The 27,565-nt window shown below is 40.9% G+C and overlaps 2 protein-coding genes across 2 annotated transcripts in view; one reads left to right on the forward strand and one right to left on the reverse strand.

The window, feature by feature from the left end:
* The window catches only part of LOC145434828 (ARF GTPase-activating protein GIT2-like), a 336,581-nt gene that overhangs the window by 284,935 nt on the left and 24,081 nt on the right, over nucleotides 1-27,565 (forward strand). The gene's annotated exons all lie outside the window — the stretch shown is intronic.
* LOC145435740 (galactose-3-O-sulfotransferase 3-like) lies at nucleotides 5,299-17,043 on the reverse strand. The gene is made up of 4 exons (XM_080313021.1): nucleotides 16,899-17,043; nucleotides 16,593-16,827; nucleotides 11,287-11,444; nucleotides 5,299-6,484 (listed from the first exon to the last, which is right to left on the reverse strand). The coding sequence occupies exons 1-4, from the start codon at nucleotides 17,030-17,032 to the stop codon at nucleotides 5,809-5,811; spliced, it is 1,203 nt and encodes a 400-aa protein (XP_080169147.1). The 5' UTR covers nucleotides 17,033-17,043; the 3' UTR covers nucleotides 5,299-5,808.

Here is a 27,565-nt window from a genome sequence, read left to right on the forward strand (position 1 = left end):
CGGTCTGTTGTATAATTAGAAGATATTGTTGTGGCCCAAACGTAGCAGACTAAAAGAAATACTTGCGTGAGACGCACACACTAATTGCCATGTCTTTAATGCTCTGTGGGTGCCCGGGTGGCATTTGCATTGTGGGCTCAGATTGGAAGTACCGGACACATACCCCAAGTTTCGGCCTATGTCTTTCATTAGTAGCACACTTCGTGGATTCGCATGTTGCCGAAACTGCATATGTGTTTTGGTGTGACGTGGCGCGGTATTGACTGGCACCTAAATGCCTATTACTACAAATTATGCATGCATTTTTTCTTGGCGTATGTATTTCAAAATCAAGCTATCTAGTAGAGACACTTAAATCGCGATGCTCGTAGATAATTTTCAAGTTCATGAAATCTCTCGCAAATAGTCTATAATTTGTGTTGGTTTACAAAATACTTTTGACTCGCCTTCGAGCTCGCTCCTCACCCTATTAGGAAATTTGGGGTGCGACAGTTGGGGACCTGGCAAGAATGCAAATCGTTGGGTGCGATAAATCGTCCTCTATAAAATAGGCAATGGGTACTTTATGACATAACAAGCAATTATCGCGTCTTTTTTTTAAAGAAAGTTGTTATCTCATTAGGCCTTTTCAGCGCAATCCATATATTGTCTTCCAATATAACTTCTAAGATGCAAAATAAATGTAATCGTGAGTAATCGTGATTACTTTTCCAATGTAATCGTAATCGTAATCGACTACTTCCTGATTTTGCTGTAATCGTAATCGCGTCATTCAGAAGTAATCGTAATCGCAATCGATTACATTCACGAAGTAATCACCCCATGTCTGATTACCATGTCTCGGACTCGACGCTCTGCTCGTCGACTTGGGCTCGGACTTGATTCGGTGGTGAATTGAAAATGACTCGACTTTACTCGAGTCAAAACTATAAAAGTGAGATTGACTTGGGACTCGGAGCTTTGTGACTTGGTTACAACCCTGGTCAGTTGTGACTATTCTTAGAACAGGATGGAAATTCGATTCTGTGGGCGAAGATCTCTTCATAGATTTGCTGATTCTACTTTTTCTTTACCTCCAAGACACGCAATGCTGACCATAACCGTGTTACCTTTATATAAGCTTCTACAATATATAGATAATATAAATATAAAATACACATATCGAGGACTAATCTATCTAACAAACGCGCGAATCCGTTTTTCCAAGTACAGCACGAAAAGTAATAGTTGCTAGTGAGCCGAAATATGTAATTTCCGTTTTGACTTTCTGCAATTGAAACCTTTAAAAATGCGCAGGCCTTGAGGTCAGGCTATTGCGTTAGCAATAAAATAGAGAAATAAGCATCATAGTAAGACTATAACTTATCAGTGTCATGATGAAATACATTAAGAAAAAGTTTGGGCATGAGTAGCTGTAGTAATTCGATTTTTAGTACGCATTTTATCTTTTTTTAAATGGTTTCTTTAGGCTTTCGGAGGCCGCCGAAAACAATGTTGCGAGCCGTAGTTTGTCCAGCACCCCGTGCGTAAACTAATAACCGAATTCGCGACAGAACAATGCATTCAGTTTGGTTAATAAGAATTTGCGTAGGTCAATGTCCGAGGATCTTTTGTATTGTAATCTGTTCGCAAACTTGCACAAGATGAGCAAAAAGACAATAGCACTATGACGACGAAATTTAAACTAGATCTTGTATAAAACAAAAGGAGTCGAAATACTGCCCACACCAGAATGATCAACTAACACAGGGGTGTCCAACATTTTTAGCCAACGGTTCACATGCATATGCACATCATTAACGCATGGTATGAATATGTACAGATCGTGTGTAGCCTATCAGAGATGAGCATGGATTAGGATTAGGTTTTGAAAAAAAAGGATTTGTGAAATTTTGTCGGATTTGGATTGGATTTGGATTATACATTTTTTCAGAACGGATTAGGATTTGGATTGGATTTTCCTATTTTCTGGGAGATTGAAATGTCGTGTGGCGAATGGCGACAAACTTTATTCAGATCAGTTCTTAATGTACTTATGGTTACTAAGTTATCTTGAATCAAGTGAATCATTGGTTGTTAAAGAAAATTTTCGAATCCCTCCATTGCATAAATTAGTATTTTTTCTGAATTTCCAGTTGGAATCGGATTAGGATTGGACATGGACTTGAATATGAAAAAGTAATGGATTAGGATTTGGATTTGAAGGTTCGGATTTGGGTTGGATTAGGACAGTGGTTCTTAAACTTTTTAGACCGCGACCCAAATCTGACTTTTAGTGGTATCTCGCGACCCAAGCAACACACACCAAAATGAATGCATTTTGGTGCCGCATTTTGGTGCCGACCAATTATATCAATAACGAAGGGTTTGGCCACCAAGCGACGGTCAATTATCGCCACCGAACTTTTTGGCACCGCACTTTGCCCAGCCGTATGTTGGCCCAACGTCATGTATTCATGTATCCAAGCGTGGGCAGGTTTTGGCCTCATGAACCGGCAACCGCTCGTTGTACAACTCTACACCAGAGCGTCCCAGGTCTCCGACGGTGTTTTCCAGAGAAACCAATGTTGAAAAAATCTTATCATGAATTCAAACCAATTTGTTTAATACAAAGGTCGGCACATTTTCATGATCAAGTCATGTTGTGGTGGCGACTTCTCCGCGTGTCTCGCTTATTGGCCGCGTTACCAAACTCAGTGACCTCTGGTATGCTCAAACCAACTAGAGTAAATCGCGCGAAAAGCGAAGATATTTTTGTTGTTGCAATGACCTCAAATAATATTACATACATATTAAAAGACCGCTCTGGCACCTTCGCGACCCAAAATTATACCCTTCGCGACCTATGTTTGGGTCGCGACCCATACTTTAAGAACCACTGGATTAGGACATCGAAATTTCAAATCCGCTCATCTCTGTAGCCTATGTGTATTGTGTATCTTGCGTTGCTAGGTTACATGCGTCGGTGTATATGCCAGTGCTCTTCAACCGGGGTTGTCGTACACCCTAGGGTGTACCAGAATTTGCAAAGGGTGTACCACTCGGATGGGGTGTACAGGGGTGTACCAGATACGAATTCCAATGAGCCGATGGCTAGCTATCACAAAGGCCGGTTTATGGGTCAGTACAGGTTGACGCACAGGTTAATGAGCAATATGGTACGATGTTATCTCAAGTGTAATACTGTACACTAGGGCTGTTCAAAAATAACTTTTTTTTCCGGATTCCAGCCATTCAGTGATTAAATCGTCAGGTTACCTTAAAAAACGCTGCACACCAAATTTGGTTCAATTCGAACAAGTATAGGGCTCCGCGGATTCAATTAAAATTTTTAATTTATACAGGAAAATTGAAAAAAAAAATTTTTCAAATTTTTCTGTCAACCCCATGAAATTGTTGAGCTGTCTTCAGAGACGATGCAAATAAAATTTGACTCAATTCGGACTAGTAGAAGTGGAGTTATTGGAGTTTTTCGTTGATAATTCTCCAATTATCCTTGATTGGTGGATAATCCGAGAATTATCAACGAAAAACTCAAATAACTCCGTTTCTACTGGTTGGAATTGACTCAAATTTCATTTGCATGGTCTTTGAAGACATCTCAACATTTTCATGGGGTTGAGAGAAAAATTTGAAATTTTTTTTTTTTAATTTCACGTATTAAATTAAAAATTTTAATTGGCTCTGCGGACGCTTAGACATGTTCGAATTGAACCAAATTTGGTGTGCAGCCTTTGTTGTGGCAACCTGACAATTTAATCAGTGAATGGCTGGAATCAGGAAAAAAAAGTTATTTTTGAACAGCCCTACTGTACACCGCTTGATTGTGATGTCATAAGCAAATATTTCTTTTATTCATTTAGCCGTCGGCAATAGACCAATGGTTCCGTTTGGTGTTGGAAAGTATGCAGTTATCAAACATGTGTTCAGCTAGTCATTTGTCTTTTAATGATTTTTGAGGAAACCGCCGCGATAGCTCAGACTTCTTGAGTCGGTACTTCCTACCCGACGTTCATAAATAGGCTACCGCAATGCACATGAATGAAGTGACGTAGCCAGCCAGGGTCGAAACAGCTTCCATGTTGAAATCGAAACCCTTTCGTTTTAAAATGCCGATTTTATGTCCAATATTTCGCCACACATTTGCAATTTAGTATTTTGTTATTATTGATGCAAATTAGCGACAATAGACTGTGTATAGCGGCTTACGATCTGAGGTTACTGACATCTCTTGCAGACCATGTGCTACTATCGAATGTGTGTGGTGTGCGGCAGGCCTGATACGCAGTAGACTGGTGCGCCTGCTATCATCGCTGATCTGAATTACCGCTTCTGCAGCAGTAGCTTTACCTACTCTCCCCCCAATACTGTTACATTTAGGTTGATTATCGTTCGTATGTCATGCTGTTTTTGGGCTGACACGAAATAAATTCCAATTTGCGTGGCGGCCGGCCTAACTAGCTGCGAATTGACTGTGTGACCAAATACTATTTCATTCAAATCCAATTTTTTGACGGCAATAACTCCGCTTCTGCTGGTTGGAATTGAACCAAATTTGAAGAACATCGTTTTTATTGACAACCTAATACATTCATGGGGTGAACAGAAAAATTTGAAATTTTTCATTATTTATTTTTAAATAATAAATAGAAACTTTCTTCTCTCGTGGCAATGCGACTACTGGTTGGAATTGAACCAAATTTGGTGTGTAGGCTTAAGTTAGGTAACCTAACAATTTTATCAAGTAGCCAGTACGATTTGAGAAAAAATTCATTTTTGAAGACCCCTAATGAATAGGGGTGTACGAGTTTTGAGCAAACGTTAAAAGGGTGTATCACGTCGAAAAAGGTTGAAGAGCACTGGTATATGCCACAAAACATCAAGTACAAAAATAAAAACGTCCCCTTCCTATTCCTACATGAGGTATACGATTGATTGCACTGACAATTTCAGTGTTGATGAGCTATTTTGTCATCAGATAGATATACTATGTATATTGTATATGGTATTGAGGGTGGGATTAGGACTGAGCACTGTGCGAAAGTGGTGACCTTTTTTCATTTTAAAATTCGCCGCCTGGCTACTCAGAATTTTTGGATATTACTCTGGCTAGGCAGAAAAGGGCATATAACTAGAACACATAGCTGGAAGGGGATATTTAATTATTTCAAGAGAACTACTAAAACTAGACTTATCCGCATTAACCAGTGTATGAATGAATTTGGTCAATAATATTAGTAGTTGCATATACCTATCTTCGAAAATTTAGGACTACTCATGAAGATCTCGCGAGGGTGGGTCCATCGTTATTAATTACTTTGTTAAAGCATGCTGTTATTCCGTGACCTGCTGTAAAGATTGTCGCTAGTCAGAATATATTGGAGGAGGACACACTTATCAGACCTCGGTAAAAGAAAACTCATTTGGTGAGACGCACGCGATTCCAAAACTGCATTTTGTAACGAAGTGTAATCTTTGTCTCAGTATGTCGCGCTTGTACCGCAGGACTCAGGTTGCAAGGACACCATATTCCCGACCCGTTGTTTTGGCGCCTTGCCATATCAATATCGGAAGTTACGGCCAACATGCGCCTGTCATTATGGGCCAAGGTTTTATCGCCGCCATCTTTTGGGGGCGCACTTCGCGAAGTCAATTGTTGGCCGAAAATTATTCCGCCTTGGTGTGTCCTGGCGCAGAGATGGTTGCGTCGAAATGCCGGTACCTGATAGTCCCGCACCCGTAAGCTGCTCGATCCAAAATGCAAAACAGAGTTAAAACAACCAAAATCCCAGCAGGAATGTAGTTGAGCTAAATAATATCCCAAAGCATTCCGTCCAATAATCTCCAGTCTGAATTGGAAACAATTCGTTGTCGGTAGGACATCATCCTCCACCATTGATGTTCCGGCAGAATCATGCCGATGCAAGTTCTATTATTCTTGGCGGAATTGCGCAACTGGTATTGCATGATACTAAGCTCGTTTGGGCTGAACATACGAAAGATTTCATCATTTACACGCTCATTCGGTATCATGTCATCCTCGAAGCAACTTTCTCGGTAATACCGCTTCCAAAATTGCAACTCCTTTAATTCCGATTTTAATTTTTCCTCGCCGAACTCTTTAACGCGATTCCAAAAAGACGCATTGAAATATTGATACAGCGCCGTATCTGCCTTATTCCAGTTGTAAATTTTTTGCGATAGTTGGGGTGCTTCTCTGCTGCGACCACTTGCACCATGTTTACGCGCGTTCATCGTCACGTAGACAACATCTTTCACGGTCCAATGCATGATCTCCTTCAGCAGCAGGATACCGATATCGAAGTACTCAGTAATGATTACCAACTGAAACGTTTCATCAATTAGCCTGATCGAACGCTTCACATATTCCGTAGATTCGTTCATGTTATCGAAACCAAGATCGTAGAACATTCCGTTTTTTGCTAACCACCAATATCCGCCGTCCTCCGGGCCTTTGAAGTAACTGCAATGGAAGCACCATTTCTTTTAATCCTTACATTCACATAATAAACGTTGGTGGACATCATGGATCAAGTCGTGTTTCAGTAACAAGTACGAAAAGACTGACTGCTACAAAAGAAACTTGCTTAACAATTCAAATTTCGCTGAAACCGTTATCAAGATGGGAGGAGCAATTTTTGAAATAAATCCGCTAGGAGTTATGACGAGCTAAAATTGATGGATTATTATTGGCTCAGGCCAAAATATCTTTCCCCGTGATCGTGACAATCTGTTAAGACTTTTCGGCCATTATATATTCCCATACCTTCATGTCAATAACTGTTGTCCCTAAAAACGACATAAACAATCCCACGATTTTATCCTGGGGCTCAGACTGCAAACACACTATACAAATTAAAGTCAAAAAATCATGTCGCCCTGAATCGCACGACGAAATGTTTTAAGTTGAATTAAAAACTCTCACAATTTTGGGAGCCAATTCGTAAATTCAGAGTGAATGTTGGCGGCCGCAAAAACGTGTTCATGACATTATACGCGTGTAGACGACCGCAAAATTATTCTTTTACGGCCGCAAGTTGGCCAGTGGCCACCCCTAAATTATGCATTTTTCTACAGGGAAAACTAGTTACAGAATCTAGCGGGACATCCCTGCTGCACTGAAAAACAAAGGGATGGATCGCTTCGAATGTTGTTGTAGTTTTTGTTTGTAATATTCATGGTGTTCCTCGACTACAATGATCAATTGGTCATTCACACCGGGGCCAATTATTTATTTTGATTCCGTAGCACGGCCCTCTTCTAGAATTTTGAAAGATGATGTCTACGCGGATCACGTCGCGAGGAGGAGCCTAGATAAACCTCCAACACTTAGCTAGGGATTCTGGAGTCGAACTCGTTAGGACTCGAACCTGCAACGCCTTGGTGCTGCAGCTGTAGATCAAACCACCACGCTATCTCGCCAGGGCATCCAAGGCAATATTTTCGCACGATTTCACTGGTCCGGCCCGGAAGCGATCAAAAGGCTGATGACTAAAATTGAGTCCGACACCTGATGTACAATGTAGGCCTACTTGAACTGCGCAAGCGTCGCTTTGTGGATCATGGTTCAGCATCTATTTTCTATTTCACAACATCGAAATTGTAAGCTTGCTCGTCATAAGTAAGAAGATTCCACGAATAACCATGATCACTGATCGAAAATCGATTAAAATAATTTCAGATGCCATACGTACGACTCGAATCAGGCATTCTAACATGCAATCAGATGGATGATTCCAAGCGAATCACCTCGACTCTAGAATAACCACATTGCGAGTGCTTGTTATTTGTCGTGGGACGGAGCGGCTTCAAATGATGGCTCCCAATGACCATGCCAACTGAGTAACTAATTGAGTTGATCAAGTACTCAACGATGAAGATCCCTCATAACTTGAAGCGGTGACGTAGCCTATGCAAGTATATACAATCAGCACCGTAACTGCCGCACCCCAAACCCCCCAATTGGGGGGGGGGGGCGAGCTCGAAGGGGGCCCAAAATTATTTCGTGAATTAGCATAAATCATGGAGTATTTTTTGAAAATTTATGCAATTTTATCTAAAATTTTCTGCGCTGGGCGCGAATTCAAGTAGCCATTTATCTTTATTATTGGGTATTGGGCCATTACCGCGCCACGACCCACCGAGACATACAATAAAGAGGCCATATAACATGCGACTCCAAGAAGTGTGCCAGAACGATCGGCAGCGAGAAAACCTTGGCCGAAAAGGTATCTGCCCTTATGCTGACCGAAGACTTCGTTATATATACAAAATACATATAGGTTGAATTGTGTCCATAGGCGCCTAAATGACTGGCGCCAAATGTTCCTGTCTTTGCAATCCGAAACTCACAAGACAAATACCATCCCGCTGGGAAAATTTTTATGCCAGTGAAGAAATACCAATTTGAAATCGCGTGCGTCTCTTAGTTTAGAAGCCTACGTTTTGGCGATTCTATATTTTTTGATATAGCAGACTGGAAGTCACGAAATAACATCATGTAACGAAATCATATCAACGGGCCCGCCCGCCCGAAGATGTTTAATTATTATTTACGGGCCCTCCCGTTTTCAAGACACTTCACTCAGCTCTACCGGTAAATCTAATTACGTGAGTAGAGAGGACAATAAGTTGATAGCATAATATATATGCAATCGCCGATCTGATTGACCGATTTTATCATAAATTATCGAAAATTTTCGCGCTTTGCCCTGGCTCACGATACATTACAGATGATTTCGTGACAAACCCGAACAACGTGATGGGGGGTTGTTTTATCACCCTATGGGAGCCCAAGACCCACGTTTCTGGGGGCCTGACGAGGTGCTGTTTCGTTCCTGCCAACGGGTATACGCTCGAAGATGTTCAATTATTATTGAGTGGTCCTACCTTTTCAAACACACCTCACTCAGCTCTACCGGCAAATCTGATTACGTGAGCAGAGAGAAGATTAAAATTGATAACAATATATATGCAATTCCCGGTCATACTGACCGATTCAATCATGAATTCTAGAAATTTTGCGCGCTTCGCGCGCTTAGGCGACAAAAGCTGTTTCACTAAACGAATTCCCGATGAATATGATAAATAGCGATAAACAGTGTATCGCAGGCAGAGTTGGTCAGTAACGAAGTACTTCTACTTTTTTGAAGTACTCAAGTAGTTTCCTCTACTTCTGGTACTTACTCAAGTAGATCTGATTTTCGCTACTTCTACTTCTAGTTCGTAATATTTTGTGATCTACTTACTTACTTTTTGCTATTTTCATTTTGTCAAGTATAAGTAGTTAAATCTGTCAATCAGGAAGATAGCCTGAGAAATTTCGGGGCTGTTTTCACGGAGTATCAACATTTAATTTTTATAAAAGTTGAGTAAAGCCAAGAATTTTCGTCGCGCTTCACGCGCAGTGGATGCGGAGTGACCAGTTTGATTTCACAAAAGTATCGGTGAATATGATTTAGGTTGCGGGTTGGCGTGATTCCGTTTACACCTCATTGTCGCCCTTCGCCCATATGCAATAATTTATCACGGTATATATGGCTCATCCTAACGTTTGAAACTGATGTTTCGCAATCTACCATTTACTTGTCATATCGTAATCTAGCATGTCCAATGTCCATGGCGTGTCCTAATCTGGAAAAGTGAACTTTGATTTTTTTTTAGTTTTAGAGCTGTTGTAGCGTACCACCTTTGACACTTTCTGTACTAAAGGCATGGAATACATGTTCCACTTTTAGAAATAGTATTTATATTTTACTTTTAATTCCCAGTATCATATACTTTGAGTTATAATTAATATCTGTTTTTTTGTCTGGATGACATGCATGTTGAACTATAAAAGCAAGTCTAGTAATGCCTTCAATTGCCGAAAATAAAGCTACACAATATGGCATTTTTACGATCCATCATATTTTTTATTAACATTTACTAATCGCTGCAAGTGTTTACACCGTATCCTTTACAACTTCTCCGTATTGCTCTTCGACTAAACTACGGGCTTAATAATGTGGGGGATGGCGCCGTACCATGCTATTTTCTAAAACGTGCTGTTCGAGAACACAGAGGATTAGTATCGCATTACCATATCAATACTATCATGATGTGGATGAATGCTTATGCTATCGAAAATTGGATACCTGTTGGTAGGCATCAATATGAATCAAGCTCGTCACCTTTCGCATAGCTCAATTTGCACCTTTTTACAATCCATGTGAACGAATTAGGATCGTTTTCACAACAACTTACTTACTTGAGTAGTTTTAAAGTAAGTCAATTCTACTTCTACTTCAAGTAGTTTTACAATGCTTATGGAAGAAGTACTTCTACTTGTACTTGAGTAGATATTTTCGTCGCTACTTCTTATTCTACTTGAGTAGCTTTCCTGACTACTTTGATCACCTCTGAACGCAGGAGGGGGGTCTGGGGGGCGAAGCCCCCCATAAGTTCTGTCGATAACCCTATGGGGGGCCCAAGACCAAAGTTTTGGGGGGGGCCTGACGAAGTGCGGTTACGTCCCTGTATACAATTCAATGTTCGCAAGACTCGTACGCTCGTTCAAGACACTGATATATTTTGAAGCACGTCTGGTAATTTATTTCAGTCGTGATTCAACTCGGGGCGGGATACCGGATGTCCGGATCCCGATTCAAATCGGTTTCGGTTTCGATTTTGCCGATAGCCAAATTCATAATATCAAGATCGAACGAAATGCGAAAATGTTCGAACTTCCAGTGAGATATATTTAATTGATACGGTAAAAATATCCACTTGAAGACGGCTTATTCTGCATATGACGCAACAAAGGTTATATCAACGGAAAGTAGACGCGGATACCGGTTTTCCGAGCACTTACCACCTCGAAAAAGGGTCTTTATTTTAGTATATTCACCGGCGATCAGAGTTAGGTGAATAAATGTCCCGATTATATGTCCTCTTTTTCGTATCCGTAAATATGGCGGCGAAATTTTTTGTCGATATTGATAAGGGGGCGATGAGTCGACAAAAGTTTTGGGAAACTTCGGACTAGGTGGTGAATTGAAAATGACTCGACTTGAAAACTATGAAAGTAAGATAGTGCTGTGAAGCGGAACCTTTTGACTTGGTTATAAAACCCTGGTTCATACTGCGCTACTGCGCTCGGGACTGGTGATCGTGAAGTAAGTCAATTCGTGGTATTAGCAAACTTATCTTAAATGGTTCCCGGAATCGGGATCAAGGACACAATATTAAGCAGTGTAGACGGATAGGTTCTTTGCATATACTCACGCATTTGGTGCTCTTAAGAAACCGTCGAGGCCAACGTCTTTCGCCCGCCGAAATGGTGAAGAAACATCACGGAAGTACTTGAATGCCGACCGAAACAAAGTTGCCGGATCTCGGAGTATGGTGACAAAAATTGCGTCTTGTGGAAGTGCCAAAGAAACCTATATTTTCAATACTTATTAGACCCTGTAATATAGTATTTAGGCTATAATATTATAATATACATTTAACTTTAGTCAATTAGGAATGACCATATTTAACGAGGACGCGAAATTGTTTACCCAAAATATATATGAAATTATATACAACTAGGGTTGCCTTTATAACAAAAATCAATTTCAAACATACATGTTTAAAACAAGGCCCTTGTTTAAAACATGTTTTTATAAAGCCATGACGTCACGACTATTGATTTGTGACGTCATAGTAACTTGACATTGACAATTGAAAATAAATGTTAAATATAGCTCCTTTGACGAAATATCTACGTACTATAGCCGTTGAACCGACTATTTTAAGGGTTCCAAACATCCCATATCGTATACGTCGGCTATATCAGGTGGTAGTTGTCAACAGGCTCATAAAACCTGTTTTTTGGAAAGTATTTACAAAATTATGGCATAATTTTATAACTTGAAAAAAAACTTTTTTTTTAAAGGCGCTTGTTTAAAACAGTGTTTTAAACAACCATTTGTTTTAAATGCAACCTTGTATCCAACCGTCAAGATATTCGAAACTGATCCAACTTAGAAAGAAGGCTGTCTCATTATTTGCATCATCGTGGCTGCATCGAAAAAAATGCGCCAGATCCTTGCATGTAAAAAGCCCAGATGTTACAGAGAACGTCGGACAATGTTTGCAATAGCAATCCAGAAGGTGTAGCACTTAGGACTGGTAGGGGAATCTGTTGGGAAACCTTTTTAATAATAGCAATTCATCGTGTGTCATGAATACAGTAGTTTTTCGGAAATAAATACAACATCCAGCCTAAAAGTCAATTTGAAAGTAGAGGAAACTAACTCGAAATGCGAAAAGAGAGGACGTTTTGGCAATTTTGAGCATCCTCAGATGACCATTCATTCTGCTTGCATAAGAGACGAAGTCCACCTAAGACAGGGGCCGGCAACCTTTCGCATGCAGTGTGCCAAAATATCAAAAATAAATGTAAAATTTAATCAACTGGCGTGTCAACCATAATTAATTTTGTCATATTTGGCATTTCAAGCCAGGAATCACACAAATTACCTATGTGTAGCTGGCAACGGCAAGGTTACGTCAGTAATTCTTACGGTATTGGTCGCGAAGGTTATATATTTTGGTCGCTACCGCACTATAGACCTAAGGCCTTATCTACGTAATATGTGCATCATTTAAATTTAGTCGCGTAATGATTGATCTTCTGTGGTTGCCTTGATCGTTCCCAAGTCTACTGCGTTCGGTACCATAGCCAATAAGTTAGAGGCCCATCAAAGATGCTTGGATGAGATGGCCTGATGATAAAAATGTCCCAACCCTTGTGTCATGCAAGTCGGCTTGATGTCACAATTAGGTTGGTCTGACACTAGATTAGTCTGCAAAGCTCCGAAGATCGCGGCATAGCGGTAAAAGCTATTGTCGTTGCTCCAACAGATATGAGAATCGCTTGGCGGGCAACTTCTCCAGTCGGCGGGCCGGATATGGGAAAATGAAGCACTTGGCGGGCCGGATTACAGAATATATACAATTATACATTATACCTTAATCACATATTTATCCACCTATACAATAAATCAATTGTATTTAATGTAAACTTCAAGTTCGAGCGTAGAGACCAAAAACAGTATTTGATGAATTTATTTACAACAGCTATTGAAGTCAATCAGACATCTGTATTCGTTCAATATTGACAACTAGTTTTTTGAACTCTGGTTGCATGTCGTATGCGGAAACCCTTAGTAAAGACTGCACGCGAACATCAGTTATATTGGGACGCAGCCTTCGTTAATGTTCGTGGCAGTGTTGGGATCATGTCATTACCTTCGAGTCACAAGTCATCTCGATTCAGTGCACATTTTGACTCGAGTCAAGTCAAGTCACTCGATTTTCAAAGGTGACTCATTGGGTCAAGTCAAGCCACTCGAGTGAAGTCGAGTCAAGTCAAGTCAAGTCAAGTCAAGTCATGAGTCAAGTCAGTCGATATTTGAAGGTGACTCGAGTAAGAGTCAAGTCAAGTTGAAATTTCAAAATACTAGAAATAATTCAAATTCATTACATTTTGCTAACTGTTTTTAATACAGATGAAGTACTAATTTATTCTGAATCGAGGAACGTTATCACATAATCACCGAAAGTTGATTATGCACGCAAAAGTCGCTGTATCGCTCATCTGCTCAACTACACAAGTATAGCGGTATAGCCTCAATCTTTAAATATCTGCCAAATACAGGATAACATACGGAAAGTTCAATACCCTACCCACCTACATATCCATGATATACAATTATAATTATAAACGTATGAGCGATATTCGTATTTGAATTAAATTATATGCAAGAGGGTTGGTTGAGGTGAACAAGTTTACGACAACGTAAGCTGTGGTATAAGCTCCAATCACTGCGTTTACTATAAATTTATTTTGTGATATAACAATTGAGGTTCGATAAAACGTGCAACCATTGATTCATTTGGCAATCCGAACTTGTTGCCTTGGGTCAAATGGAAAGTATGACGTAACCCAAATGCAGAGAGCCGTTCCTTCTCGCTGTGTCCACACCATATAGGACACTATGATTACACTTGTTGCTGAGCACTCTAAAAGCAGCATAATTCGTTGTGTTACAGCTTGCGACCCGAGGGATGAAATTTAATGAAACGGGTCTTAATCGAGAGCTACTGTCGCACGGATTCCGAAAATACAAATTAAAATATTGTCAGGGAAATAGAACCACCTCAAAACAGCCCTCAGTGTCAGAAAATCGGCATTGTTCCGAACAATGATTTGACGAATTGGTCATTGTTATGTTCATTGTGTTGCGACGGTGCCATCGTTGGAACAATGCCCATTTTCAGTCAATGAAGGCTGTTTTGAGGTGGTTCCATTTCCCTGACAATATTTTAATTTGTATTTTCGGAATCAGTGCGACAGTAGCTCTCGATTAAGAGCAGTTTTATTAAATTTCAGCCCTCGAGTCGCAAGCTATAAGACCACCAATTATGCTGCTTTTAGATTGCTCAACAGTAAGTGTAACTGCTAGCCCAAGCGTATAACGACAGGATTTGCGTATCTATCCGTAGGTTAGTAATCTATATAGTTTCATGGTCGAAAATGCATGAAGACCCGAACAGAGCAAGTAGTTTAATATCCATCTTTCTCAAGTTGGCAAACTTGGATTAATTCTGTGACGCATAAAATTTTTCAATAATTTCAGAAGAAAATTTCACTTTCAGAGTAAAAACTCTCGGCGGGCCGGTCAAAATCCCTTCGCGGGCCGGATCCGGCCCGCGCGCAGTATGTTGCCCGCCCCTGGCTTACACGTATCAGACGAAACTAAAATAATACACACTTTCGTGCGACGAACACAATTCCAAATTCGCATTTCGACACGGGACTCATTATCTTCCCCTGTGGGTCTCATTTGCGACATGCAGCTCAAGCTGCAGAAGCTGGACTATTCGCTCGGTCATTTCGGCACCTGGACAGTGGTCATATCAATGCCGAACGTTTTGGCCAACGTGCGGCGGTTATTATATTTCAATGTTTTATCGCCAAAAATCATTTTGATCACGCATACAGCGCTCCGAGTCGCATGTTGCCGAAACGTGTGTCTCATAGCGTGAAAATGCCTAGCGCCAAAGTGCTGGTTCGTATAAATATTCGCGGTCGAAAAGCTGCCCAGTGCACACTCTTTGACTAAAGCAAAAGATCCCGTATTATGTTGATTCATCTAATAATTTTAGCTGTTCCCATTTTGAAAACTCATGTGAAATGTTTTGCAACAAAACATGGTTATAATATGTCGCGTTCGTCAAATCATTTGGCGTGCCATAAAAAATCGTTTAGCGTGCCACAATGGCACGCGTGCTGGGGGTTGCTGACCCCTGTCCTAAGAGGACACATGTGAGCCCAAACAACTCTTGGGCAGATTCCCACCAATATTGCCTGCTACTGTAATTGTAATTTGGCGCGATTTTGATTTCAAACATACATCTTAATCTAGAACGGTCGAAACTCCTGATATCCACGACGTTTCCGAATGCATTCGACTTTTTTTAATTGTCTTACAGCATGTTACAATTTAACAGTGTTGGGATCAAATCACTACCTTCGAGTCACGAGTCATCTCGAGTCATTGCACATTTTGACTCGAGTCAAGTCAAGTCAATCGATTTCCGAAGGTGACTCGAGTCAAGTCAAGTCACTCGTTTTTCGGAGGTGACTCGAGTCAAGTCGAGTCAAGTCAAGTCAAGTCACGAGTCAAGTCACAGTTCAAGTCAATCTGAATTTTCGAAGCATGAGTGAGATTCAAAGTCATTACATTTTGCTCGCTGCGTGAATAAGTACATATTAATTGGCTATTTATCCTGAATGAAATAACAAATATGAAGTTGAATACTTGTAAAAAGGTGTTGTGTCACTCACGCATACGTTGAACTGGTAATAAAATACGTGAGTATCTGTATAGCTCCATGCTCCAGTCTGTTATTATCATCCAAAATTGAAGATCGAATTCGAAGCCTCGGGAAGTTGAAACAAATGGATATCGTACAATACACTACCCATCCATCTACACATCCGTGAGCTTATAAACGCATAAACTATATTCGTTAGATTTAAATCACACAACAGGGTTGGTAAAGGTGAGCGCTGTGCAATGTAAGCAGTAAGCACTGAACCGTCTAAGAATTAGAGATGCGCTGCTATTAGAATTAGATTAATCTACTACTAGTACAACGTAAGCTGTGATCATTTCGCTGGCGTTCAATTTATTTGTGATGTAACAATGAAGAATCAGTGAAACGTACAATCAGTGAATGAGTGGTTATTCTCACAAGTGACATCGGCGTATCGCAAACAATCCGAACATACACAAGACATGCAGATATTTAATCGAGCCAGTTTACTTGATGACTTGAAATTGACTTGTGAATTTTGTTCCGAGTCACGAGTCAATCCACATTTTTGAAGCGCCGAGTCAAGTCAAGTCAAGTCATTTGGGCAAAGTGACTCGAGTCAAGTCAAGACATATGAAAAAGTTGACTCGAGTCTGACTCGGGTCAAGTCATGACTCGAGTCATCCCAACACTGCAATTTAATATTACAATGAATTCACCTCATTTCGATTGAATACCATGTGATGAAACATCATGTTGAAAGATCTTGAGACAGACTGCAATTCTTGAATAGAAAACGGTTTTCCGCGATGGTAGCTGCGGAACAGGATACTGCCCGCGGGCAAACCCACAAACAGTTTGTTTTCCCACGCATATCGAGCCAGTATGTTTTGAAGGGTTGAGCTTCCGGTTTTATGTGTTTTCAGCAAAAACAGATCCCGTCGACTTGCTGCGCTGGTAAAATAACACATTAGCACTATTATATATATACTGCCGGTAGTCTTCACCGATGAAACATAACAAACCTGTGATTTAAAGTGACGGAAGCTTGGCCAAAATCTGCCCCAGTCAGTTGAAAGGGATGATTTCTCTTGTCTTTTACAGTTACAAGCGTTAACAAACAATACCACAGCATTGCAAAATATATTTTAACTTTCATGATAGATTCCTCTTTCTATGAAAAAGTCACGATATGTGGGCATATAATTTTCTCGACGCCTGTCAATTACCTTATTATAGAAAAGTTCGAAATATGGAGTCACTTTGGAAGTTCGTGTGAAGAAATGTTTGGAAATGACATGACTTCTCTTGAGTCAAAATCTGTATTGGCACGATACCGGTACCGCAACAGGGGTGACTTTGACCAAAAACCAATATTCGTTTCTATTGTCAGCATCGAACAAGATATCACTGTACGAGTATTTTGAGCTGTTGTTTTTTAATGACTGCATCAATAGAGTGCTGTTTATGGCAAATTTGATGTTTGACACAACATTTTAACAGACTTGAACACCTTTTTATAGTGGCAGGTGAGGTAAAAAATTTCACCCCAAATTTTATATGCTGTAACTTTTGTTTGGTGTACATACAAAGAAAGAATTTGAAGCGGTTCCCTTCCATTTGCAGACAAAAACTATGCACATGACAGCATTTATTGGTTTTCCTGTTCGCAATTACAGTTAATTACTTCAAAATTCACAAAATACTTTGGCTGATAAATTTTTTCATTTTTTTCGAAATTTCTGGGGTGACTTTGACCAGCTATTTACAGTCAGCTAACATGAGTATTTTTACGTTAAGATTAGTCTTAGTATCAGTATCATCAAAAGTTATTGAAAGCCAAGGAAATATAAAATAAAACTTGATGCCATGTGCTATACAGACTACTCATAAGATCGGCTACAACCTGCACTAAGAATGATCGAGCAGGAGGGAATGTCAAAAAGATGTGCGAGCCTGAAAACTGGTATTCCAAGGGGGACTTTGTATTATGAAAGCAATGGGAAGCATCTGAAATCACCATAATGCTAGCCTGGTTCATCACTAGATTTGGAGACGAAATTAGCCGACCACTGTATAGCGTGAACAAAATCTGGGCTTCCTATTATTAACGATTGGTTTCTTACAAATATTGTCAAAAAACCTAATCGAGTACATGACGTAGGCCTAACTACTATGACAGTTAAAAAATTCAATCAAAACTGTTCATATCAGACTGGGTCGAGCAATTTCTGCCAAGTATTGAGTCATTAACACAAAGGCTGTGTACAGTTATTACTTGCAGGCGTCACAACCGATGATACCCAGGAATATTTCCACCATCTAACCAACCAGCTTGTTAGTGTAGCAGTGTGCGCTTACTGGATTGATATTTTGTTTTTAGAAGACCATAGGGGACCAAATTCAACATCTCAGCTTGGCTGATTGGCGTGTATGACTTCTATCTGTCGTGGTATTGCAAAAAATGGTGTTGGCTTAAGTCACCCCATCCACGGGTGACTTTGACCACCACAGGAAAATTTCGAAAAAATGATCAAAAACTTGAAAACAATATTTAGTTTCATGTTTAATCTATAGCTGTAGCACATCCGCCTATAAGAGAATAGCAAAAGGCAGAACATCATGACATATCATAAAATAATTTAGCATTGAGCGTGAAAAGTGGTACAAAGTTACCCCGTGTTACGGTACGTCCGTTGTGAGATAGCGTTGTGGCTTAATCCATAGCTGCAACACCAATGGGTTGCTGGTTCCAGTCCGACCTAGGTCGACTCCATAATTCCTACCTAAGTGTTGGAGGTTTATCTAGGCTCCTCCTCGTCATCTCATCCGCGCAAGCGGTGTCTTACAAAAAGTTTAGAAGCAGGCCGCGCTACAAGTCGGCAGTTTCGGAATAAAAATGAAGAATATCGGTCTGGTGTAAATGACCATAGTATTTGACAAACACCATGAATACCATAAAAACAAACAAACAATACCGGTACGTCCCGTGTTCAGGCTCCGACTCTAACTGCAGCGATTTACTCATGCAACTGAATCATAAGATTTCAAGCTCGGCGAAAATTACAATAGCCCGAAAACTGACAAATATAAAGAAAATCACGATATCGAAATCGTCGCTATTGTTAGCACTACTCTTCCTGCCTGAGTGCCTGATGCTGATAGGAAAGATGAACAGTAGGCTACACTTGACCAAATCGTAGCTGTGACGTAGCAACGACCGCTTAATATAGGAATCATGCCCATTATTTGCGAAAAATGGTTTATTGACAGCAAATCTGACTCCACGGCAATGTCTCTTAACTTGTGTTCCATTTGGCTCAAAAGTCATGTGACCTTTCACTGTGACTGTCAATTCAGGTGTTCCTGTTACGAAAGTGCTCGCTGCAACAGGAATTTATTTACCTACAAATTGAGGGTGACGTATAGAGAGACAGTGGTTCGTGAGCATTATACATTTAGTAACAGTAACCCTGACATTGCCGTATTGTAAATCACTCAATATCAGTAACTGATGCACTGGGTTGTAATGACCCGAGTCGCGATTTTCTGATGACTTGACTTGACTCGAGTCGTTTTCTTACGGAGATAACTCGACTCGACTCGCGTCAATCTCTGTATTGAAAACAGCCGAATTCGCTATTTTTGCTGTAAAATTTTGTGAGTTGACTTGAAAAAAGTCATTACTTTCGTTCGACTCCTGATTTACACATTTTTACTTAAATTAAGTGGTATTGACTAGAAATAAGGTCGTCACTTTCGTTCAACTCCCGATTTACACACTTTTTACTTAAATTTAGTGGTGTTAACTTAAAGAGGTTGTCACTTTCGATCGAACCACGAATTTCCCGCTCGAACGTCCGTCTTGGCTATTTAGCGTCATTCATGCCCATTTTCACTAGAATCTGACCATTGTCTTAGCTGTAAAAGCTGTAAAGAAGGACGAATTGCCAAAAAGGAGGACATTTAGGCGTCCTCGGAGAACATTGTCAAAAATCTGAAAAAGGAGGACTAATCCTCCTAAAGGAGGACGTATGGTAACCCTCGTTAGCAAGACTTTAACTGGAAACTGGGCAGTCCACACAATGACTTGGACTTGGACTCGAGTCATAATAACATGATTCGGACTCGATCCTCTGCTCGCTGACTAAAACTCGGACTTGACTCGGTTGTGAATTGAAAATGAATCGACTTGACTCGAGTAAAAACTATAAATGTGAGATTGACTTGTGACACGAAGCCTTGTGACTTGAGTGCAACCCTGGTTGATGTAAGGTATTTACTTTCTGATGGATTATGTTTACTACGTTTAGGATTCAGGAGTTCTTTAGAACTTCACATAATCTGGTGGAAATATATTGGAATTTTCCAAACGTATCAGAAACAAATTTCTTTCGTGAATAGCTCAGAAGCACACGATTCCCAGTAGATATTTCTATATGCAGTGCATCATTTTCCTCCGCTGTTCGCATCTGTACTGTGGGGCTCGTATTGCAAAAGTCGCTACTATATTAAAATAGAACAATGAGGTCGCCTTGAATCGCGCACAGCGCGATGAATATTTCGAGTTTAATTAAAGTCGCTCAAAAATTTTTATATTCGATTTACATATCGACGGCAGCCAGCGCATACTAATTGAGTTACGTGTCGACGGCCGCACAAATTTTCTTCTACCGCCGCATGTTGGCCACCCCTCATCTAGTGTGCGAAGTATGGTAGCGATGGCAGAGCAATGGGGCGTATTCAGTCCAGCTACTAGCAGAAAGTTTACGAAATGGAGGCGGGTAACAGCTAAATTACCAGAAAGCTTCATGGAAGGTTATAGACTTGCAATATCTGAAGAAATACCAAAGGATATGTAGTATCAAAATCGAGTATCTCACAGCAGACATGGGGTGATTACTTTATGAATGTAATCGATTGCGATTACGATTACTTCGGAATCACGCGATTACGATTACGATTACGATTACCGCAAAATCAGGAAGTAGTCGATTACGATTACGATTACATTGAAAAAGTAATCACGATTACTCACGATTACATTTGTTTTGCTTAGGACTATAATCTTAAATGATATATGGGAAGGCAATACAAGGATTGCGATGAAAAGGCTTAATGAGATATCAACTTTCTTCATACATCTTGCGTCATTTGCTTATTACGTCATAATATATCAATTGCACAACTTTATAGTGCATGATTTATCGCATCCAACGATTTGCATTATTGCCAGGTCTTTACCTGCCGCGCCCCAAATTCCTTAATAGAGTGGGGAGCGTGCTCGAAGGGGACTCAAAAGTATTTCGTAAACCAACATATATTATGGAGCATTTTCGAGAATTTAATTAATTCTTGTAAATGTTTTTCGAGCTTTGCGATTCAAATATCTCTAGTACAGGGGTCACCAACGCGGACCAAATGAGTCGTCCGCGGTCGCTGTAGTAGTGATGGCTTTTGGGGTGGGCGAGGTGGGCGGCCGCCAGGGGGGCTGGCCGAAGGGCTCCCCTATTTGGATTATGCGCTTTTTTTTCAGGGATAATAACGAATAAACATGGAAATCCGTGTAAGGCAAGAATAGGATTCCGTACAGATGTGTCAATCATCATCAAATCTCTGCATTTGTTAGAAACGTACCATATGCCGATAATCATCACGTCTCTGCATGCGGTAGAATTACTTAGTTTTAATTTCGTCTATCTTTGCACACATGAAAAATAGACATGGCCGAATCCAGCACCTGGCCAAACCTTGATAGATAGAAAATAATAACAGATGCGAAAGAGGGGTCTGGGAAGCGAAGCCCCCCCCCATAAGTTACGGATAGATACTTATAGGGCGGCCCCCGGTAAGTCTCGCCCAGCCCCCCCCCCCTACGTTCGTATGGCCACCACTGCGCTGTAGCAAATATCCAAATGAGAGATTTGATAGTTGAAGCTCGTTTCATATGAGCAGCAGTTGAACATAGGTCGGCCGACGCCAAGGAACATATGAACGCAGTCGCTCGGGGCATTGCTTGTCTTCGCCCACGCGGCGGCTCAACGGGAATCTATATAGTTAATATTCCCGAGTCTAGACGCGGAGATCGGCGCTTCTGCGCGCACTGCAGCAACGCAACTGAGCTTGGAGGAGCTGGTGTGAGTCCCTGCGAGTGAGCGTTTTTTTCTTGGTAAGGGGCGGAAACCCGGTCCAGTGCTCTGATTGTCTTACTCTAAGTGAAGAAATCCAACTGAACATGGATAAACGACGGGACTAGGCTACGTGGTAACCCGTCGGTCGTCGCAATAATCAGTACACATTACACAAGAAGTAGCTTTTTCTTTCAAAGCAGTTGGTGACCCCTGCTGCAGTAGATAGCTGGGCTTGAAATGCATACCTGTTCCCCTCAAGAAAAAACATACATAGGCTATATTTTATGGGAACAGGCATTTCGTAGCCGGTCATTACCGCGCCACCATCCCACAACACACCAAAACATATAAGCAGTTTCGGCCAACACGCAACTCCACGGGATGTGATACCAAAGAAATACCTTGGCCGAAACTTAGGGTATTTTATTGTCAATAGCCGCGCTGAGTGGGCGGGACTTATAACTCCTGTCCTTCCAATCTGGTCCCACAATGCAAATGTCACCCGGCGCATCCACAAAGGAATAAAGCCATGACAATTTGTGTGTGCGTCTCACAAAAGATATTCTTTTAGTCTGCTACGTTTGGGCGAGTACAATATCTTGTGATTATACAACGGACTGGAGGTCGCGAATTAACAACATACAGTAATTATAACAACATACCAGATGCCATGAATATGAATTACGTGCCCCAGCTTTACTGGTAAATCTGACACTCGGGGCTCAGAGAGGTTATATATGAATAGTAATATAATGCAATTACCAATATTATTGACGAAATTCACTTTTGAAAGTTGACCAACGGTTGAACAGGGGAATTGCTGTTTTGGCTGAATTGCTGATTCTAGCTACAACCCACGCTAACATGTCAGGCTATATAAGCGGATGGTTATGGCGGCAGGTCCAAATGCTAAGTAACGAACTGTGAAATAACGATTGACGCCCGTTTCAAGTAGTTATATGAGAATAAGATATGGTTAACATAAAATTTCTGCCTTCAACTTAATACATATACAGCGAGCTGCTGTTACGAGAAACGGCTAACCACGGCTAGGTTATGATATATATCAGCAGCTGTTTATTTGTAATGCTTCGTTGTGGAAACTGCAATGTCTTATTCGACGAGTACAAAATTCCGAATCTTCGTCAGGGGCACGTGCGAACGTAGGCCTCCTGCTCGCCAAGCAGCAATGGCAAACTGCGTTTAACTAAGCACAACTAAACATTAATACATAAATTACTATTTGAAACTATAGGCAGAGTGGTGATCAATATCCTGCTGCGAGGTAGCGGCTTCTGTAGTGTATTGATAACCTGATATACACCACGGGAGGTGTTCTTACAATCACACTACAATGTCCGTCGCATGTCTGTTTACTATATGTGGATACTTGTTACGCAATGACGAGCGGAGCTAATACTTCTGACGTAATAATGAGTCAGTGGCGTTTTAAAACAGACGTTTGTGCTAACGCTAACGTGGTATATTATCTCATTTTTGTTCACGAATATTCAGTTTATGTCATAGTCCTTGTACAAACAAAAAGTAATCGTTCATTCACAAACAAATCGATTAGATATGGGAAGTAGTCGATTACGATTACGATTACTTCGGATTTTTTTCGAATGTAATCGATTGCGATTACGATTACTTCAAAATGCTGTAATCGTCGTAATCGATTACGATTACTAATCGCGATTACCCCATGTCTGTCTCACAGACGCGATCACTGATCAGTAGGGCAAGTTTTTTCAACTTTTGCAACTATTTTTTACAGCTTTTGGCAGCTTCCTAAATACTCATAAGTTACGTAGTATGGCGTTTTAAGCTGTTTGGAGGAATCTTATATTGCAACTTTTTGCAGCTTTTTCGAATTTTCATGAAACTTCTTGCAACTTTTGTCGATTTTTCCTGCAACATTTTGCACGTTTTTTCGATATTTCATGTCACTAACTTTTTACTGAAAATATTTGGCACTATATGTAAATAGATCGTTTAATTATTTCATTGCCGTTTAAATTTGAGGTCCTCTTTGATTTGACGTACATTCGGAGTAGACCGCCGAAAATTATACTTTCACTTTTTCAGGCTGTTGATTTTTTTGAAGTCGTCAACACTGAGTTATGCTATTGTGCCTTGGATACGAATCGAATCAAGTATCTCATAACCTAATAAGTTCAAGGAACTTGTCCATAAATGCAACTTTCCAGTGCAAATTTTGTGAAAAATAAATGCAGCTTTCCACGGATTTGACTGCAACAAAAACTTGTTCTACTAATAAAACATAATACTACGGATCACAACGACTCTATTCTGCCATCAACTTTGCTTGCGAGCTGCAGAGCTCGCAGAATATGATAATTGGCCTGTTGAATACAGTTAAACCGCTAATACAATGACTGTAAGCGGCGGGTCACGACGATACGTCGATACAGATTGGCATATTTCTATCCTGCCTTTGTTTTAGTCGTAATCCGACGATGGCTCTAATATTATTATTCGTATTTTTAGCCGTTCAAGAGACACAATGCAATACACAAGACACACACGACGTAATGAACAGATAGCAGCATGCCGAAACGACCCGTTCCGGTGCTAGTGCCTGCTGTATTGTTCGATGTACACCTTTATTCTTGTGTTCCAGGTAAACCGCCTGCGCTTCGGAGGCTGAGCCTTCTACTTTCGAGAATCGATCAGGGTATCGCGAGCGTAGCTGGCTTCAGCTATCAACATTACGCCCACATCGCTCTCACTGCCCTGCGTACGCGACGCGTTCTCAGCAAGACGTGGGATTTTACTGTTTACGCGACCGTTGGAATTTGGTTCATTATTATTAAGTCACCTGCCGAGTTTCTACCGAGGCCGGGGAACTTTTGAGTGAGAAGTTATATGCAGCAGTCCGGATACAAAAGATATTTGCATCGTATTATTGGTGTAACCATTATATGATCTCTGGAACTTGCATACAACGGTGTTTATTGGCTTCTTCGCCTCTGGTAATCACTACCTTTCGGTTAAAAAAACCTCCGAACGGAGTACTTTTTTGCCTTCTTGGAATTTGTTGTCGATGACCCCGACTAATGGTGACTAGAGTGATAACGGCTGATTGCCGTCGGATAGTTATAAAGTGGCATATTCATAATGGACATGCTCGATATTTGCTCTCTTGAGTGAATATTTGCTTAGTAACTTATCATTTACCAGATCAGGCCCGCGGGTAACATGTTTGAAGCCTCTGGTGAGCTACAAAGCGACGCGTTTCCGGTCAATACGAAGAATGCTATTACCGAGATGAATACTACTGAGAATGCACAATACCGAGAAAATAATAAAAACGCAAAACGGCATTTAACGATGAAATTCAGATTACTTGCTGCGCATGGCCATGGTCACTGGTCAGTGCTGTCAGGTATTGTTTCCGCACGTCATTGTTGCGCTAATATGATGGGAGTGGGAGCCTAATCCATTTGCCCGAATATTTGAGCAGGACGATCAATGGAATGAAATTAATACGCGGGCTAACGGTACTCTTCCAGGCGAACTGAATCATCTCAAAATTCATTACGATATAACACAGGGGCGGGCAACTTGTCCACTGTCCAGTTGCCGGGCTGGATACAGGAAAATTAGGTACTAGGCGGGCCGAATTGCTGAAGCGATTCATTATTTGCCCATTATCAACATATACACGGAATAAATCGCATGTAATGAATGTATTTTAACGACAGCAATGTCAATTCAAAGCCATTTCTCGTCGATAATGAGGAAGACAATGTAGATTTGAGAACAACATTGTCAGAGCATTGTTCGGGCGCCGCCATGAACCTTCTCTCTGATCAATTAACACACGTACAATCACAGTGTCCTATAGTGACCAGCTTGCCGAGCGCGAAATTTGATGATACGGGTGTCAATCAGAGCTTCCGCGGTAGTGCTTGCGAACATATAAATTTTATTCTGCTCGTGGCCCCGGAACCCTCCAAAATCAGCCTCGAATGTTTCATTGTAACGGAGTTTGGTATTGTGACGCAGCCATGACGTCTGGGTGCAAGTGAGAGCAGCGCAAGCCGCAAGCATATTGACCATTGTTGTGCAACCAATTGAGCATTCACACTCTCACTCTCGTGCACACTTGCTCCTGAGCTGCTCAGACGATATGGTTGCGTCATAATATCAAACTCCGCTACAATGCAACATTCGAGGTTGATTTTGGGGGGTACCAGGGCCATGACCAGAATAAATTTGATATTTTCGCAATAAGTACCGCGGTGGCTTTCGATTGATACCAGTTTATCAAATTTATTGGTCGGCAAACCTGTCATAAATTACCGCCAAATTGCCTTTAGCCAAGTGAAAAGTGTGACGAATACCAATTTCACTGAGCAGTGAGATTTGCTTGTGTCCAGGTCCACACCATATATGACACTATGATGCAATCCTTAATTAATATTTCAAGGCGTTCGATGAGCCCGGTACCCCAAATTTACCAAGATATCAATTCATTAGGGTTGAGTACATGGTAAATGCCGGTAATGCAAGTTTTCTCGCTTCGACGAACTTCCGCGTAAGCTATACTCTCGCACGCTGCGCACGCACGTATATAATAACATACAGTCACTAAAATTTGATGTTTAAGCATGTAGTGAGGAATCTCGGCAGACTGGGATCGCGGGCCACATTGTCATGTTAAACGAGAAACTGTCCGCGGGCCGTATGTCGCCTGCCCCTGATATAACAGATTCCGCTTCGTATGTATGATTAATTATATAATCATGTGTGAAATCGGGTTCTGACTGATATGATGTAGAGACGAGATCGACGAGATCCCCTGCTTCGTTGTTTTTGTATGTACACTTCGTCGTAACTACCGATGCGTAATTATAGAGGTGCAAAACCAGTTACGTATGGCACTGGACCATTATTTTAATACAACGGGGTTATGAATATCCGCGCCCATTCGTTAATACGAGCAATTGCGTAGCAACAAGATTCGTGGGTGTTGTTGTAACTCAGTTTCGATAAATAGCGAGGCATAAACCAGTTGCGTCTCCCAGATAGGCAAAGACGTCTTCTCCATTCGGATTGTTATCGTATTGCGTATAGGACAGCGGAGCTAAATCCAGCCTTTCTCCTGGTCAAACCCACAGCGCTAACGGAAAAGAGTCATATTATTATCCAAAAGCAGAAGGGCGTGATATTTCAAGTAAAATAATTTGGAGTCTATTTATAGAAACAAACCACAACTCTCGTCTGTTATAATTTTGTGGCATAGTCTAACAGAGGTTAATCAGAGCCGCAAGAGGGCTACCTTGGAGCCGTGGTTGGGAATCACTGGTGTATACCATATCCGTACCGTAGCTGTACTGTAACCACAGCAATGTGGGTCAACTGTTGCTCCGTTGACCCACGCAGGGTGCAATATTGACGTAATCAGAAGGCCTAGCTCACGCATTCGGGCTTGGGTCATCATATCCAGAACTGCTGTACTTGTACGGCTCATATCTCTCCTCCTAACATTTAACGAATCCCACTCTCTGAGTAGAGCACTGGTTCAATTATAT

The sequence above is a fragment of the Botryllus schlosseri genome, chromosome 3 (genome assembly GCF_051294905.1).
Source record: "Botryllus schlosseri isolate E-star chromosome 3, Bs_hap1, whole genome shotgun sequence".
Classification (NCBI taxonomy): Eukaryota; Metazoa; Chordata; class Ascidiacea; order Stolidobranchia; family Styelidae; genus Botryllus; species Botryllus schlosseri.